At 40.7% G+C, this 16,281-nt stretch overlaps 1 protein-coding gene across 1 annotated transcript in view; it reads right to left on the minus strand.

Annotated features, from left to right (window-relative positions):
- The window catches only part of PGM5 (phosphoglucomutase 5), a 187,551-nt gene extending 176,842 nt beyond the window's left edge, over nucleotides 1–10,709 (minus strand). The window contains exon 1 of the mRNA XM_043486905.1: nucleotides 9,904–10,709. Within this exon, the coding sequence (XP_043342840.1) occupies nucleotides 9,904–10,164 (261 nt within the window). The 5' untranslated portion in view covers nucleotides 10,165–10,709. The remainder of the gene's footprint in view (nucleotides 1–9,903) is intronic.
- Nucleotides 10,710–16,281: the final 5,572 nt, after the last annotated feature.

Below are 16,281 nucleotides of genomic sequence, written 5' to 3' on the forward strand. Positions count from 1 at the left end.
ACATATATGCTACTTGATAAACTATATAAATGCTTAAGAATACTTTCCATTTGGAACATTTATAGGTAGACAGAAATATATGTGTGTGTGTGTGTGTGTGTGTATTACACACATATAAATATTTGTTTTATATATATATAATACCCAAAAAGTATTTTTGGCATTTTTATAAATAGTGTATTATTTTACACATATTCTTCTATATGTATATGTTTTTTCCCAAGAAACCTCAGTCTCTATAGCTATGCTCTAGTCTCTCTTTATAGCTAAGAATAGTTGTCACAGTCAATTAAAATACAAATATGTGGATCTTTAAATAAATTCCATCAGACCAATATCTGTCTGGTTGGGAAGTAATTACTGTCCATTTGCTAAATGACTCTGTCCCTTATACTATTTTCCAGTGAACTAAAGACCTCTGGCAATCATAGATTTACAACTCAGCAAGATTAAACAATTTACTGTTATTTATGACAGCAAAGCTGGGTCTTCTGTATTATATTCCACATTAGCATCTGTCACTTTACATTTGGGAGATCCTGTCCAAAAAAAGATGATGCCTCCTTACCGAACATTCAGCAGGACGGCAGGAACAGGCGCCCTGACAAACAGCCTGACAAAATACTTTAAAGCATCACTAGAGCTTGCAGCTGTGCGTTTTCAGACGACTCAGCAGAGGAGCATGGAGCTTCTTAGCCTCGGCCCAGTCTGTTCCTCTCAGTAATCTCTCACAGGGTCCAGTCCATTAGGCTTGAAAATCCTCATGAAATGAACAGATTAAGATCTGGCCTCAGTGGAGCAGGTATAGAGGGGGTGGGGCTGCTCTTACCACAGTCTAAGCCTCAGAAAGATTTTAGATTGAAAAGCATGGCATTGACTCAGCTGATTCATAACAGGAAATAATACACAGATTTATGCAAAAAAAAAAAAGTCTTGTATGTTGAGTTACAGTCTATGCCAGAGCAGCTGCTGCTACCTCAAGTACCGTGACAGGGTGCATGTGCATGTGTATTTGTGCGTGTGCGTGTGTGTGTGTGTGTGAGAGAGGGGAGAGGATCATGACTTGAGCAGTTGCCTCCCAAGCCCTAGCCAGCAGCCTGCAGAAATGCCAAAGCCTGGCCTATGGAACTGTGATCAACAGGCACCTTCTATCAGTAAGGCATAAAAAACACATATGCACATGTCCTTTTATTTTAACTGGAGGAATAGTTTGGTTTTAACTGCGTCATATGAATCAATAAATAATTGATAATAATCCATTACCTCATTCAATCCTCCCAAAACCACTGGAAGATGTGGGAGGAAGTATTATGACATTCTCTAGTTTTATAAATGAGGAAACAAACCCCAGAAACCTAGGCAACTTCCCTACAGTCATACATGTTGCAAATAGTAGTACCATAATTCAAATTCAGAGCATCTCCTTTCTTCACTGCTTTTAAGGGATGTGTTTAACTATGAAAGCAATGCATACATATGTGTGTAATTACTTAATAAAGAGACATATATGAAGTAGAAATGGAAAGGATTCCTCTCCCCCCACCACACACACCCTCATGCCCTAGATATATTCACTGTTAACTGTTGGCAGTATGTTCCTCCAACCCTACTTTATATACCTAATTATATACACATAAGTAGGATCATGCTACATCATGCTACACATGATCTTCTACTAATTGCTTTATTTCACTTTAACAAACTATAATCCACATCTTTCTCATGTCACATATAGACCCACTTCCTTTATTTATGGATACTAATGCATTCCTGGTATGGTTGTGTCATAAATTACGTACCTGCTCTCTACTGCTAAACATATAAACTGTTTTCAAGTTTTCTTTAGCAAAATGCTGCAGTGAATATTCTTGTACATAAATATTTCCACATTTGTATTAGAAAATTTACAGGATGGATTCTTAAATTAAGGGATTCCTAGATAATTGGACAAGTATTCTGTTAATTTAGATACATATTGCCCAACCGCCTGACGAAAAAGTTGTATCAATTCAACTTTCACCAAGAGTGAACAAACATGACAATTTTCCAACATCTATGCCAGCTCTGAGTATTTTCTACATTTTTTCAAATTAATGGATTGTTTTTATTTGTATTTCTTTGGTTACTAATGACACTGATCATCTTTTCATACATTTGTAGTTGTTGACAATACTTCTTATAAATTGTTTGAATTTTTTATTAATTTCAGAAAGCATTTCATATATTATGATACTAGCCATTTGCTGTAAAACTCTCCTCCCAATATTCTGTGGGGTCTTTTGTCAAGCAGGATAAACTCTGGTCCTATGATTTCAAATTCCTTTCTCTTTTTCATTGTAAATGTCTTAAATACAAAGCCAGATATCCCTAGTTAGCAAACCAGATTCTCACTAGAGGAAAACAACAGAAAGGCAATAATTGTTCTATTTGTACAAAATACCTATTAGTAGAGACTTGGAAAAGGAAAGAAAATTGTGACCATATGCCAAGAAAAAAATGTCTCTGGGGACTTAATATTCCTAAAAAATACAGGCATTACTCCAAAATTTGATGTCACTAACAATGTAGGAGATGAAAGATATTTAAAGACTCAGAAAATGTGGGCTTTAACAAGTCTTGTGTATATCCTAGATATCCTCTTATTCATAACTTATGCGAGTCAAGTCAGATGAAAGAACCCAAAACTTTCTCTTTGGCTATGCAAATATAAACAGTAAAGGCATATTGGCCAAATCTTGAGTATTTGCCATTAGCTGTCAAGGCTGTACACTAACAAAGGACATTGCAGTCCTAGCTTTCTACCTTCAATTTAAAAATCCCTGGGCAATATAGATCTTTTTTGTTGTTTACTTTTTTTTTTTTGGCTGCCTATTATTCTCAAATAATCATATTCAAATCTTATTACAGTGTTCGTTCATGTCACTGTTGTCTAACAGAAGAGTGGCTAAGGCCCAAAAGATGAAGGTCAAGGTTGCTAAAGCCAATACCTCTGCTTAGATTCCCCCAAAATAGGTTCCAACTTCTATTCCTCAAGGCTGTACAGAAACTAACAAACTTCCAGAGTTCACAAAGGGAACAGATGTTTTACAGAAAATTTTTAGGGCAAGTTTCAAGCATAATGCTGCTGATATGTATCTGTCTTTTCAACAAACATCATTATGTTTTATCACAAGATTTAATAAAGCAGCTTAGTTAAAAATGCCATCTGGGTCTCTGGACACATTAAACAAAGCTTAAAATAACCCACCCCAGCAACTGGGAGGGCCCAGCTGTTCTTAAAACCTCTCCTACTCCTTTTACTTCCTCATAAAAAAGTAAATGAGGACTTGAGGCTACAAGAGTAAATAATGAACTGACCCAAACAGGGAGATGGGTGGAACCAAGTGCTCCCTAAAACTTGCCATTGCTTATATAATAGATTTCGTATTTCCACAATTCTGGGAAGAAGATTTGGGAAAGGAAGCAAGATAAAGTTATGGTGGGTCCTTTAGGCTTTTCGAATGTGCTACACACCAGTCCTTCCTAATGTCTGAGCCATAGGAGACCATTCCATTCACCTATTCTGGAGTTGAAACCAGTAGAAAATACAGAGCAATCACTGTCCAGTTCTTTTCCCTTCTAGAGATAGGACCTGGAGCCAGCCACGCCCAGATTTCCAGATCCATTTCAGGAAAGAAGCCTTCATGTTGAAGCACATGTTTCCCTCTCTTGCTTCTTTCCTCCTTACTTGTCACCCACCACCACATCCCAATCTGCTTCTCTTCCAAATGAATGTTCCTTGTCTTTGGCACCAAACCAAAATTTGTTCCTCAGATAGTTCTCATAATTGGCCAAGATTCATATATTCTCATTCTTTGCAGCAAATACCTCTTCATGATCTATTGGAGTCAAATACAATCTGTGACAGCATCTATCCAGAGAGCACACCCAAGTCCCTTGCTGACCCAGCATTCCTCATATTCACTTTATTTTCTACCTCTAAAAGATTTCACAAGACATTAAGAAGCTCTTGAATTCTGTAAGCTGCACTGCAGGCCAATGTTACTATCATTAATGCTGATCATCATGTGGCCAGTACAGTGCATGACTAGCCAAAAAATGGATTTTCTCTTGGCTAAATCTTGTAACAGATTTAGTTTCTTCATTGTTTCAGTTCATACATACATAGAGTCAAATTATTATGTGAGATGTATTCAGTTGACCATAATAATACTGCCCTGCATTTCTTAGTTTTGTGAATGTTACAAAATGTGTTCATAAGCAGTGCTTCATTTGATTCCCAGGATAATTCAGAAATGCAGTCATACACAATTTATAGATGAGAAAACAAGTGGTTCCTAGGTATGTCAAGAGGCTAAAGCTTTGGATTGCAACTTGTTTGGCAGAGCTAGAATATGAGGCAAGCTTTCCAGCTGCTGATTCAGTGCTTTCTCTACCATACCTCACGCCTCCTGGGCTAAAGTAAAAAGAGAGTGTGGTTATCATATGAAGAAATCAGGTTTGGGTTTGCCAATTCTGTATCTGTAGTATTTGACGGGGCTTCCCTGGTAGCTCAGCTGGTAAAGAATTCGCTTGCCATGCAGGAGACCCCAGTTCTATTCCTGGGTTGGGAAGACCCCCTGGAGGAGGGCATGGCAACCCACTCCAGTATTCCTGCCTGGAGACTCCCCATGGACAGAGGAGCCTGGTGGGCTACAATCCATGGGGTCACAAAGAGTCAGACATGACTAAGCACAGCACAGCACAGGACTTGGTGACCTACTTTTATTTAACCGATAGTTGCTGGAACAATCTGGCTCCATGAAACACACACACACACATTTAAAATGCTAAGTTACAGAACTGTGCTGTCTAGTATGGTAGCTACTAGCCACTTGTGGCTAAGTTGAAATCCTAATTAATTAAACTAAATGTAAAATTTGGTTCTTTAGCAGCATCAGCTACATTTCAAGTATTCAACAGTGAAGTGTCCTAGTTGGCTAAGACAGTGCAGATTATAGAACATACCCATTCTCACACTAAGTTCTATTAGACAGTGCTGACATACAATATCATCTTAGAGAAAGAAGCCTTTAGAAAAAGTCAGAAACATCTTAAGGCAGGCACAGTGCTGTCATCTGTTCAATATTAAAGATAGTTTAGGACTAAAAAAGAAGAATGTAACAAAGAGGAGAAAGATAAGACAGGTGGTCTTAGCCATTGATGGATCTACCCAGGGAAGGGCAAAGGCATTCTTATAGCCTAATATTATGATGCATTTAGCTTTTCAACTCTTTAAGACATTAGAATAAGTTGATACATAGAGGATCTAAACCCCTGAGGAGTATCTAAAGCAGTTGGAAATAGAAATAGGATAAAAATTAACTCGCTACAAACTAAGTTTAATCACACATCATTTAAATAACACTATTTACTCCATGTACTTAGTTTTCTATAGTTTGTTTTTTGCTCTATATAGCAGGACATAATCTTTAAAGGGAGATTTAAATACTTCTGGAGATTTTTCAGATAAATTCACATAGCCCCATAAAAACTACTTTAAAAAGGTAGTTTCTTTACATTTTTCATTAACCTATTCAAATTAATTATATAAAAATCCAAGAATCTACTTATGTTATTGCTTAGTCGCTAAGTCGTATCTGACTCTATTGCAACCCCATGGACTGTAGCCCACCAGGCTTTTCTGTCCATGGGATTTCCCAGTTAAGAATACTGGAATGGGTTGCTATTTCCTTCTTCAGAGGATCTTCCTGACCCAGGGATCTAACCAGCATCTTCAACATTGAAAGGAACATACTTTACCACTGAGCCACCAGGGAAGCCCCATTATATTCAAAAAAAACAAAACAAAAAACCAAAATTCATACCAATGGAGGTGGCTATTTCAATGAACTCTTACTCTGAAAATTGGTAATTAAAGAGGTAAATAAACACATATTCTGTCTTTCTATAAGGAACTATATTACAGGATAATCAAAGAGCCTACTAGTAAGAAAAATATCCAGTTTATAGAAAAATGTCAGCTAAAACATACAGATGGAATTAGAGAATTTGAAACTCATCATTTTGAAATCGCTAATGAAATAATCAATTCAAGTCAGTAACATTAATGAATGCTAAAACAATCAAGTAAAAGTTGATAAGGAACTGAATATTCACATGGTATGAATTAACCCCATAGGCTACTGCTAGTCCCAAAGGGGAAAATAATGGACCATACCACCATATCTCTATAATCATCTCAGAATCACAAATGATGAAACAACCAGAGATTATGTTTCCTTGTATTATGCAACTGATCACACACCATTGCCATGAAATAATTTTGCAAAAAGAAAAATATTAAACCTGAATCTAACTAAGCCTCTAGACTGATTTCTAGTTCACACACACACACATACATAGAGGAAACAGAATGAAAAGGTAAATGACACCATAAAGAAGTAATCAGAAAATTCCAGAAAGGAGGTGGAAGAGACATTTTATAGAAAGACAACCGACCTAGTCTCTTCAAGTCAATTTCATTAACAAAATGAAAATAAAGAGGGAGGTACTTTCTAGGTTAAAAGAGACCTAAGACAAATGTAATGTGTATTCCTTGATTATAAGAAACAAGTTCAAACAAATCAGATATAAAAGACATTTCAGAATAACAGAGGAAATTTTAAGGTAGACTTGGTCATAACTAATATACAGAAATATTTTTAAAATTTTGTTTGGGATGTTAATGATGTTGTAGTGAAGTAAAAGTTACTCAGTCATGTCTGACTCTTTGCAATCCCATGGACTATACAGTCATACAGTCTATGGAATTCTCCAGGCCAAAATACTGGAGTGGGTAGCCTTTCCCTTCTCCAGGGGATCTTCCCAACCCAGGGATTGAACCCAGGTCTCCTGCACTGCAGTCAGATTCTTACCAGCTGAGCCACAAGGGAAGCCCTAACGATATTATAACTATCAAGTAAAATGTTCTTCTTTTTTAGAGATTCATACTGAAGAACTTGTGGGTAAAATTTCATTTTTTAAAATATACTTTAGCCCCTCAAAAAGATGAACCAAATATAGAAAAATGTGAACAATCCAGGACAGGGGTATATGGATGTCGTAATCTATTCTCTCCACTTTGCTGAAAGCTTATAAGTTTCATAGCTTTATTACAAAAATTCTTTAAATCTCAAATTGTACAGTTATTTGTCCAATCTATTTCAAACTCTATGAGATATTAAAACATTAACAGTGTAATTTTACCTTCGAAAGATTGAAGGCAAAAGGAGAAGGGAGTGGCAGAGGATGAGACGGCTGGATGGCATCACTGACTCGATGAACATGAATCTGAGCAAATTCCTGGAGACAGTGAGACAGGGGAGCCTGGCATGTTGCAGTTCGTGGGGTTGCAAAGAGCCAGACATGACTTAGCAGCTGAACAACAACAAGTGTATTTTATCATTTCAGAAATTCTAAAAACTTCTGTTTTCATCCAGCAACTATATAATCAAAGAGCAACTATCATTTTTTATAGAAAATGTGCTTTGTAAAATTAACTTTTTCTATTAAAATCAAGATTTTCCAGACAGAGAGAATGCAGCCCACCTGGTCAGATTCAAGTCAGTTCAAAGAGAATAAATTCTACATTCTACTATTTTTCTAAGTAGTTTATGAATATCCAATGGGAAATCAAAAATGGCCAAAGGATCTGGAATCTAAGTTCCCTATTCCTGAGTACAGTCAGCAAGTCAAGTCAGGAGGTAAGTGTATCACCATCAATTTGCAATCATGCAAGACCAATTCTGCTTACAGTGGTCCCTTTAAACAACCTTTCTCCTGAAGTCAGACTTCTGATTCTCCACTTTGCTTTATCAAAAGCTCCAAAGAAGGTGAACAAAATGAGGAAAAGATTGGAAAAAACTGGTTGTTTGAAATCTTGATAAAGTCAATCATCCCTTTCCCCCATGCCCATCCATCCTTGAAGTAATACTTTCAGATTATTTAAGAGATGGTGCTTCTGTGTGGACTTCAGTTTGTCATTCTTTCCTTCATAACTGCTAGATTAAATTTGACTCTATTTTAGGCATATATTAACATATGCTAACTATCTCCTAAAATAAACTCCACTCTTAAAGTTAATGTGTATTTATCAGAGAAGATGCACTGAAGTAAGAGACTGAAAGACTGAAGAGTCCTTAGGGCAAAGTGTGCCAATAAATAATAAAGCATAATAATAATTTGCCCATGCAAATCACCAACTGTAGCTTCAAAAACATCCAGACCCATAATAAATACTGGACAGGCTATGTTTCTCTCCTTAGAAAAACTGGCCCAGGAAGGAGTATGAAAGCTGCCACAGCTCTTCCAAGGCTCATTATTCTCCATCAGTCCATGGGAACAGCTTTGTCAGACAAGAGTAAAGACTATTTGTCAACCTCTCTCCAACTGTCTGATTCAAGCCAACTTTCATCAATCCCAAGTGAGGAGCCAGAGAGACATACAAGTCTTGTATCTTCAGCAGCATCATCTGCTGGGGTTAGAGATCACAACTCCACAATCCAATGGGCTCCCAGTCCCCTCACCCCCACTTCCACCCAAACCAGGCCCTGTTTTTACCAACTGCCTTTTGGTTATTAAAAAAAAAAAAAATCCTCTTTCCCTATCCCGGAAACACTGAGAAGTGGGAATTATAGTAGATAAATGTAAAGAATGAACAACCTTAATGCTGTTTTTTTAAAGCAAGACATGAGAAAATTAAAAACGAGTTGGAAAGGAGGTGGGAAGAAATTCAAATGCCAGGTAATTGTTTAGTTTCACTTTTTTAAATGTTCATATTTATTTATACTCATTTATTTAAACCTCTGCAGAGGCCTCCCTTAAAGAAGGGTTCTGTGTGTGTGGATCTGACTGTATCAAAAAGGCTGAAATTCCTCATTTAGACCATGTTTCCCACAGAATTCAGGGACCCTTGAAGTTAGGTATTCCCCTTGAGATGCTGCTGGCTTTGGAAAGGAGGAAATCAGGGTATGAGGATATGCCAAAAGGTGCATCAAATTGTAGGACAGGAAGAAAGAGGGGAGAAGGAAAAAAACTCAAGGTCTGAGAATTCAGATAGCAAAAGGAGACTACATAGGTCGTGGGAAAAGGGACAGAATGAAAACTGCAAGGGAAAAGGGGCCTGAAATGTTGTCAACTGTCAAAGGGCATCTAGGAGAGAAATTGGGAATAGCTTTAAGAAAAGCATGGCAAATCTCATTTCCGACCATTTAGATTTTCCTCTGGGGAACTGAGATCCCAGTCTGTATAGTTTCAAATTGACCCCCGCCCCCATCCCTTTCCTAGTCAAATCAATTATGAAATAACTCCACAAACCAATGATATCAAAAACCTTCCCGCTTGCCAAATATGTCAGAGATAAACTCTGTGTGTGTGTGTGTGTGTGTGTGTGTGTGTGTTTGTGCGCGCTGAGCCAACACTACTGTTAAATTTGGCAGAGCCAAGACTTAGAGTGGAAGACTGCAAACAGAATACACGAGCGGTGGGGGTAGAACTATATTGGTAGCTGGAGGGTAGTGAAAGCAATCAGAGCAAACATTTTTAAAGGGCTGAGGAAGAGAAAGTTGAAAAGAACAGCGAGCAGGTGCAGGACATGGTCAGAGTCCAGGGAGAGGTGAGGGCGATGTGGCATCCATCGGGATGCCCGGCGGGGCTCAAAGAAAGGCTAGGAGCTCTTAAGGCCTTTCAGAGTGGCTAACACAACGTAGCCCAGGCGTCCCCGTGCGCTGGGGACGTTGAGGGAGAGACAGTGGGGGGGCAAGGGTAGAGGGCCTGGGAGAGCAGCCGAGCCAAGGAGCAGGATGGGGGTCGGGGCTGGCTGGAGGAGGGGGTGGTGGACTCCACGGACAGCAGGTCACTCACCCCGTTGGCCGCAGCCATCTGCACCACGATTTCCGTGGCCGTCCTGCTGAAGTACCTGCCGTCGCTGCCCACCACCATGGTGCAGCCCTGGCGGTCGCGCAGGTCGATGGACGACAGCACGCTCTGGATGAAGTTAGGCAGGTAGTTGCGCTGGCCCTCAAAGAGCCCGGTGGGCCGCCGCAGCCCCCCGCCTCCGGCCGGCCGCTGGTCCTCGTAGGGTGCCGTGGGCACCGTCAGCACCGGGATGGGACTCCCCTCCATGGCGCCTCCTGGCCGGTCCTGCCGCGGCTCCCGGAGCCGGAGGGAATCTGCAGCCCTAAGGGGCCCCCACCAGCCTGGCGGCGCGCCCGAGCTCCGCCTCGCGCCGCGGCCCGCTCCGCGGTCGGTCCGCGCCCGGCGCCCTCCCGCCGCGCAGACCGCTCCTCCCTCTGCGCGCGGCCCCTAGCTGCCCCGGCAGAGTTTGGCCTCTACCTTCCAAGAAAGTTTGCTCCCGCCCAACTTCCTCTCTGGCCGGAGCGCTCGATGTGCCCGAACCTGCTTCTTTCTGCTGGACTCACTTTTGGGGTGTCCCAAAAGTCCCTTCCCAGTGCCAACTACCCTCACTGACTCTAGGACGCCTCCCGGCACGCCTTGAGCCTTCTAACCTGAGCCTTCTCCGGGTGATTGCGTCTCTCCCGCACACCCTCCTTTAGAAAACAGCAGCGGGCTGGGGAGAGTTTGAGCAGGATCGGGGGTCCTCTCCTGCACCCGCAGCCCCTCTCCCCTCCACCTGGCAGTCCCGCCTCCCGGCCTCCCAGGGAATGAGCGGTTCACAAGCACCAGTTTCTCTTTTGAACAAGGGCAGGGGTGGAGTTGGGAGGGGGCTGAAACCTTTTGCCATCAGAGAACAGCCCCAGCCAAAAATAACCCTGGAAAGGCGAGCTGAGAATTGTTATCTTCTGCCAGCGCTGAAAGGGGAGGCTGGGCGCTTCGAATGTGTCTGTGTGTGTACACACACCCCCCACCACTACCATTTGTTGCAGAGAATCACATACTGTCAGGCCCTTCAATCCAGCAGGACCCACCCAGCTATCCACACTTTTCCCCAGGCTGTCTAAAGGCAGCACACTTCTCAGGAAGGAAAAAAATTTTTTTGCTTGTTTGTTGTGGTGGTTGCAACAGCAGCAACACTGACGCACAGATGCCTGTTTCCTTATTCTCACCCTCTCACCCTCCCTAGCCCCTGCTCCTGCTTAGCAACAGGCTGTCCCACACTGTACTTGTCCACACTGCCGAGCTCTCACCAGGATCCATTGCTTTCACTGGGAGGAGGGTAAAGCCCTTTGTAAAGTCCTATCAGGGATGAATGAACAAACCCAAACTAAACAAGGACTGGGTACCAGGAACTGGGCTTGTTCCTTTCACAGGCAATTTGGCATTCTGGTGGGAAGGGGGCTCAAAGAAGGGGGCCTTCTCTCCATAAAGCCCACCAAAATATCCCAATTCAAGAAATTCCCTATAGAAAATGAGTGAAGAAACAACAGGCAAAAAGCATAAAGCCCCAAAACAGAAGACACAATTCTTTTTTTGTTTGTTTGTTTGTTTTAACTTTTTGGCCATGCAGCATCTCCCCAGACCAGGGATCAAATTTGTGCCCCCTGCAGTGGAAGCACAGTGTCTTAATTGCTGGACCACCAGGCAAGTTCCAAGAAACAGTTCTTATTTTTGTTTCTCCTTTCACTCTCAAAGCATTTTTGCACCCAATAAAGTCACTAAAATCTCCTGCTTCTTATTCTTCTCTAAATATCATCCATTTCCTGGGACTAAGCTCAATTTGCTGCAGGATTATAAAGTATTTGATCACAGTAAAATGACTGTGCCGAAGAATTGATGCTTTTGAACTGTGGTGTTGGAGAAGACTCTTTGAGAGTCCCTTGGACTGTAAGGAGATCCAACCAGTCCATCCTAAAGGAGATCAGTCCTGGATGTTCATTGGAAGGACTGATGCTGAAGTTGAAACTCCAATACTTTGGCCACCTGATGTGAAGAGCTGACTCATTGGAAAAGACCCTGATGCTGGGAAAGATTGAGGGCAGGAGGAGAAGGGGATGGCAGAGGATGAGATGGTTGAATGGCATCATCAACTCGATGAATATGGGTTTGGGTGGACTCTGGGAGTTTGTGACGGACAGGCAGGCCTGGCGTGCTGCGGTTCATGGGGTCGCAAAGAATCGGACACGACTGAGTGACTGAACTGAACTGAACTGAAAATGACTGAATAACTGTTCATACTTACGTGCTGTTTTGCAGTTGACAAAGGCTTTACATAAGTCTTTAGAGACTCAAAACATCTAAAATAAGTAGTAGTGGCATTCATATCATTCCCATTTTACAGATAAGAACGAAGGCTTTCTGTGAGGTTGAAGGAAGTGGAGGAGATGGCCTACATTCAGTCCAAATTCTTATATGGCCCCTCCCCTTTTTATTAATATCTTTAAAGTGTGAAGTCATTAACTGAATCCTATTGACAGCAAAGATTTTTTGTGTTTGTGTGTGTGATTATTGTTGTTGTTTTGCGTCCACCCTATCCTTAGGCACCCAAAAGTCCATTCCCCTGTAAATTAAAGTTCCTGACTTTATGGTTGAGGGAGCCTTAGCACCAAATAGAATGTCAATCCTTCTACTACAGTGTGGGATTCTTTTAATCACTACCTAATAACACTTCATTTTGCAGGGAAGCACAGCATCATTCCCAGAGGAAGAGAAAGTCATTAAGTGCTCAGTCCCAGAAAAGACAATCTTCAGGCTTGGGGACTTGGCGACTCCGCCCCCAAGCTTCAGAGATAACCAGAAGGTCTCCAGGACTCCATCTCTCCACTTCCAAGGCATGCCTCTCTTTTGACATCACCATCATTCTCTCCTGACACAGCCCAGCTCCTTCCCCAGGGCTGAGGACAAGTCAGGTGCATCTCAGACAGGATTTTAGAGCTTTACCAGACTAAAGGAAAGCCTCTTCCCTTGTCTAATCCCCAAAGACCAGAGACTCTGACTGGTTCAGTTTGATGCAATGCACCCAACCACATAGCAGGAACCCCACAGTGAAAGGGGAAAAAATTCCTCTAAAGGCGGGGGGTGCTGGTCCCCAAAAGGAGGAGAGATGGGCAAACGAACCATAATTGTCCACCACACAATTGACAATTCCACTGATCAAGTTTTTCAAAAATTTTCTTTTCTCTGAATTCATATAGCACTTGGTATCATTCATAAGGAATGTTCCATGTGCTGCTACATCTTGCAAGAGGTTTTCTCTCCTCCAACTATATGTGGCTTGGAATAATTCCTTTTCTTCTCCTCACCTAAGAATCATTACTATGAAATGGGGATTATTATAATCCCAACCTCATAAATTGCTGGGAGGATGAAAATATTAGTACAGTGCCTGACAAATAGGAAGGCATTCAACAAATGTTAGATATTCATATTATTACCAGCAGTGTATTTGTCATTATGATTAATGTCCTATATAGTAAGAACTACAGTTTATATCTTTATAGACCAGCACTGTACTTAAACATCTTTGAGCAAAGGTGATATTAGATAAAGTTTGGCTGAATTACTCTGTAGTTTCTGACAATGGAAACTCAAGGTATATAGAGTATTTGTCCTTGAAACATAGAAAAAAGGGCTTTTGAACTAAAGAAATCTCTTCAAAGTTGCCCCCAATTTTCATCAAGTTAATTCCAATAAATGTGTCACTGATGGAGAAAGGAATCTGAGAGGGCCTCACAGGTAAGAAATGCCTGCCCATAGTTGCTCACTGGTAAAATTAGGTCAGATTAGATGAGTGTTTCCCAAAGGGTTTTCCTCAGAACATGAGTGCCTCCCAAATGCTGCACAAAGAAGCATTTCACAGTGAAGTAACTTCTAAAACTCCCGCATGCTGTATCCCATTCTTGGAGTTTCCTGTAAACCTAAACCCACAGCACCAGTTTGCTTGGGGAAAGGGACTCAGACTCAGACTTTGGGGCTGCAGCTGGTGACAATCTCCTCCCCCTTCCTGTGTCCTCAGTGGGCTAGGTCAGGGATAAATACTTGGTCCTGACTCTAAGGGGCTGGTCACCCCTTTGTGCTGAATTTACAATTTCTCTACAGCATGTGTCACAATGAAGTGCGTCCTGTGGGCCTGCAGGTGCCTTCCAGCCTCCTCTGAGTCTCTAGGTAACGTCCTCTCACTGAGAATTCTTGGCCTGAAACAGAGGCGACTGGTATATCCTTCCTTCCCCTTGGGATTTCCTTGTTCTCAAAAAGGTGTCAGTTGCCATCTTCCTGTAGAGACTATACTAGCGGCTCAGCTACATCAGCCTTTCCCAAAAGGGAATTTGGGTAAAATCAGTCTTGAAACATTTCAGACTTTCTCCACCCTGTTGTAGATTCACAAAGCATAGTAGCATATGAAAGACTCCATGAAGTTCCATAGGAAAAAAACCTGTTTAACTTTAACCCAGCATTTCTAAATTTTATTTGACCCTGGGGCCCATTTCCAAATCATCTATTAAGAGATCAAGGTCATCAATATTCCACGAAACTCTTTAGCTCTCTGGGGTCCCTTCCAGCCATATCATTCTATGATTTGCTTTTTTACTTATGAGGCATTAAAAGATTAATTCCTATCAGGCTTCCATTTAGGAACTTCTCAGAATATGCAAACAGGAGCAAGTAAAATTGCCCAGTTTAAAAAAAAAATCCTTGAATGGTTTTGAGACTTAAAATGAATTTTATGTACATATATATTTATATATATATATACATTTACATATAATTTTATTTTCTGCCCCACCCCTAATCTCCTGGCTGACAGGAAAGGCAGGCACACATGTCTGGCCCTTGGTAGTTCTATATTCCTCCTGAGTCTGCTTCTGTGCACACAGGGCATGCTAAAAACATGCAGTAGACTCACTGACTCCAACAGCAGAAGAAATGCCAAAAGTACAGGACTAGAGGCAGAAAAAGCAGGTGGAAAATGTCATGAGGCAGTCCTCCAAGGAAGCGCTAGTTCCCTTTTAAATGTACCCAAACATCTTCTGGTGAGTGGGGAAAGTTAGTTACACATTTCTCCTAAAGTACTACCTTCCACTAAGCCTTCTGTCCCCCAACAAATGAAATAACACATACTAATTCCAACAGAACTTACTGCTTCTCTACTTCCTTCAGTATAAGGCCACTAAGTGAATGTTCAAGTGATGGAAAGGCGCATGTCACATGTGTATCTTATAAATGTTTGTGCACTTGTCTCTGATTTCTCACATTTGGGCTTCAAAACTCTGTTTCCCACCTTCATCAGCAACCACCCACATGACCGTGGACAAGCTGTTTACTCTCTCCAAAGCTCAGTTTCTGAGTCTATAAAATGGACACAATACTACCTACCTTCTAGGGTTTATGACCATACTCAAAAAGCTAGTATGTAAAAATTGCTTAGCACAGGGCCTAGAATATAAGGGTTTAATAAGTGCTTGATGTAATTATTGTGAATATTATATTAATATTACTATCAATAAAGTAATTATCACTGATATAATCATTACTATAATAACTACTACTACAATTATTACTATAATAATTTTTTAATCTTTGTATCAGATAGTATTGTCTTTGAGGCAACAATATACTATGTCTGAATAACCTTTACAGGACAGTATCTGTATGAGATCACATGCAAATCAGGAAACTAGGGTTAAGGATGAAAAAAGCTATTCTTATTGACCCTTAAAAACTTCATAAGTAACTGTGCAAAAAGAGCCATTAGCCTTGCACATGGAACTCCAGCTCCTCTGGAGTTTGTTTTTGGAGGTAACCACAGGATGCTTACGAACACTGAAATGCTGTTTATAAATCTCCTGAGACCAGCACAAGAAGGTGATTGGCTCAACCAATGCAGATGTGGTCTCTTGACTGCTGCATGGCCTGGCCTCAACTTTGAAAAACACTTAATGTTAACTAACTTGCAAAGATGGTAGTTTTTGGAAAGCAAAAGTTTTCATTTTAATTCAGTTTTACCTAAAAATAATAGGCCTCTGATCTGCCAAGAATAAAGATACCATTTCCATGTGTCCCTCATTAATATCTAGGAATGACAATGATTACAGTAACAGATTATTTAAAACTTTAGAAAGAATCTTATCAAAGTTCTTAATTCTATAAAAGGAAAAAAAAAAGCTTACTTTTCTAGAGGAATCTCAACTTTTCAGCAGATGAATGTTGTTTTTAAAGGTTTCAAAAAGAAACACAATTTAGATCTTTATTAAAAAGAAAATGTATAGTGCAAATTTCACTTAAATTATATTGCAATAGTCGTTTGCAGTCGCAGCATATATCAAATGTTCCTTTGGTGGTTTTTAT

This window comes from Cervus canadensis, chromosome 14, assembly GCF_019320065.1.
Source record: "Cervus canadensis isolate Bull #8, Minnesota chromosome 14, ASM1932006v1, whole genome shotgun sequence".
Taxonomy (NCBI): domain Eukaryota; kingdom Metazoa; phylum Chordata; class Mammalia; order Artiodactyla; family Cervidae; genus Cervus; species Cervus canadensis.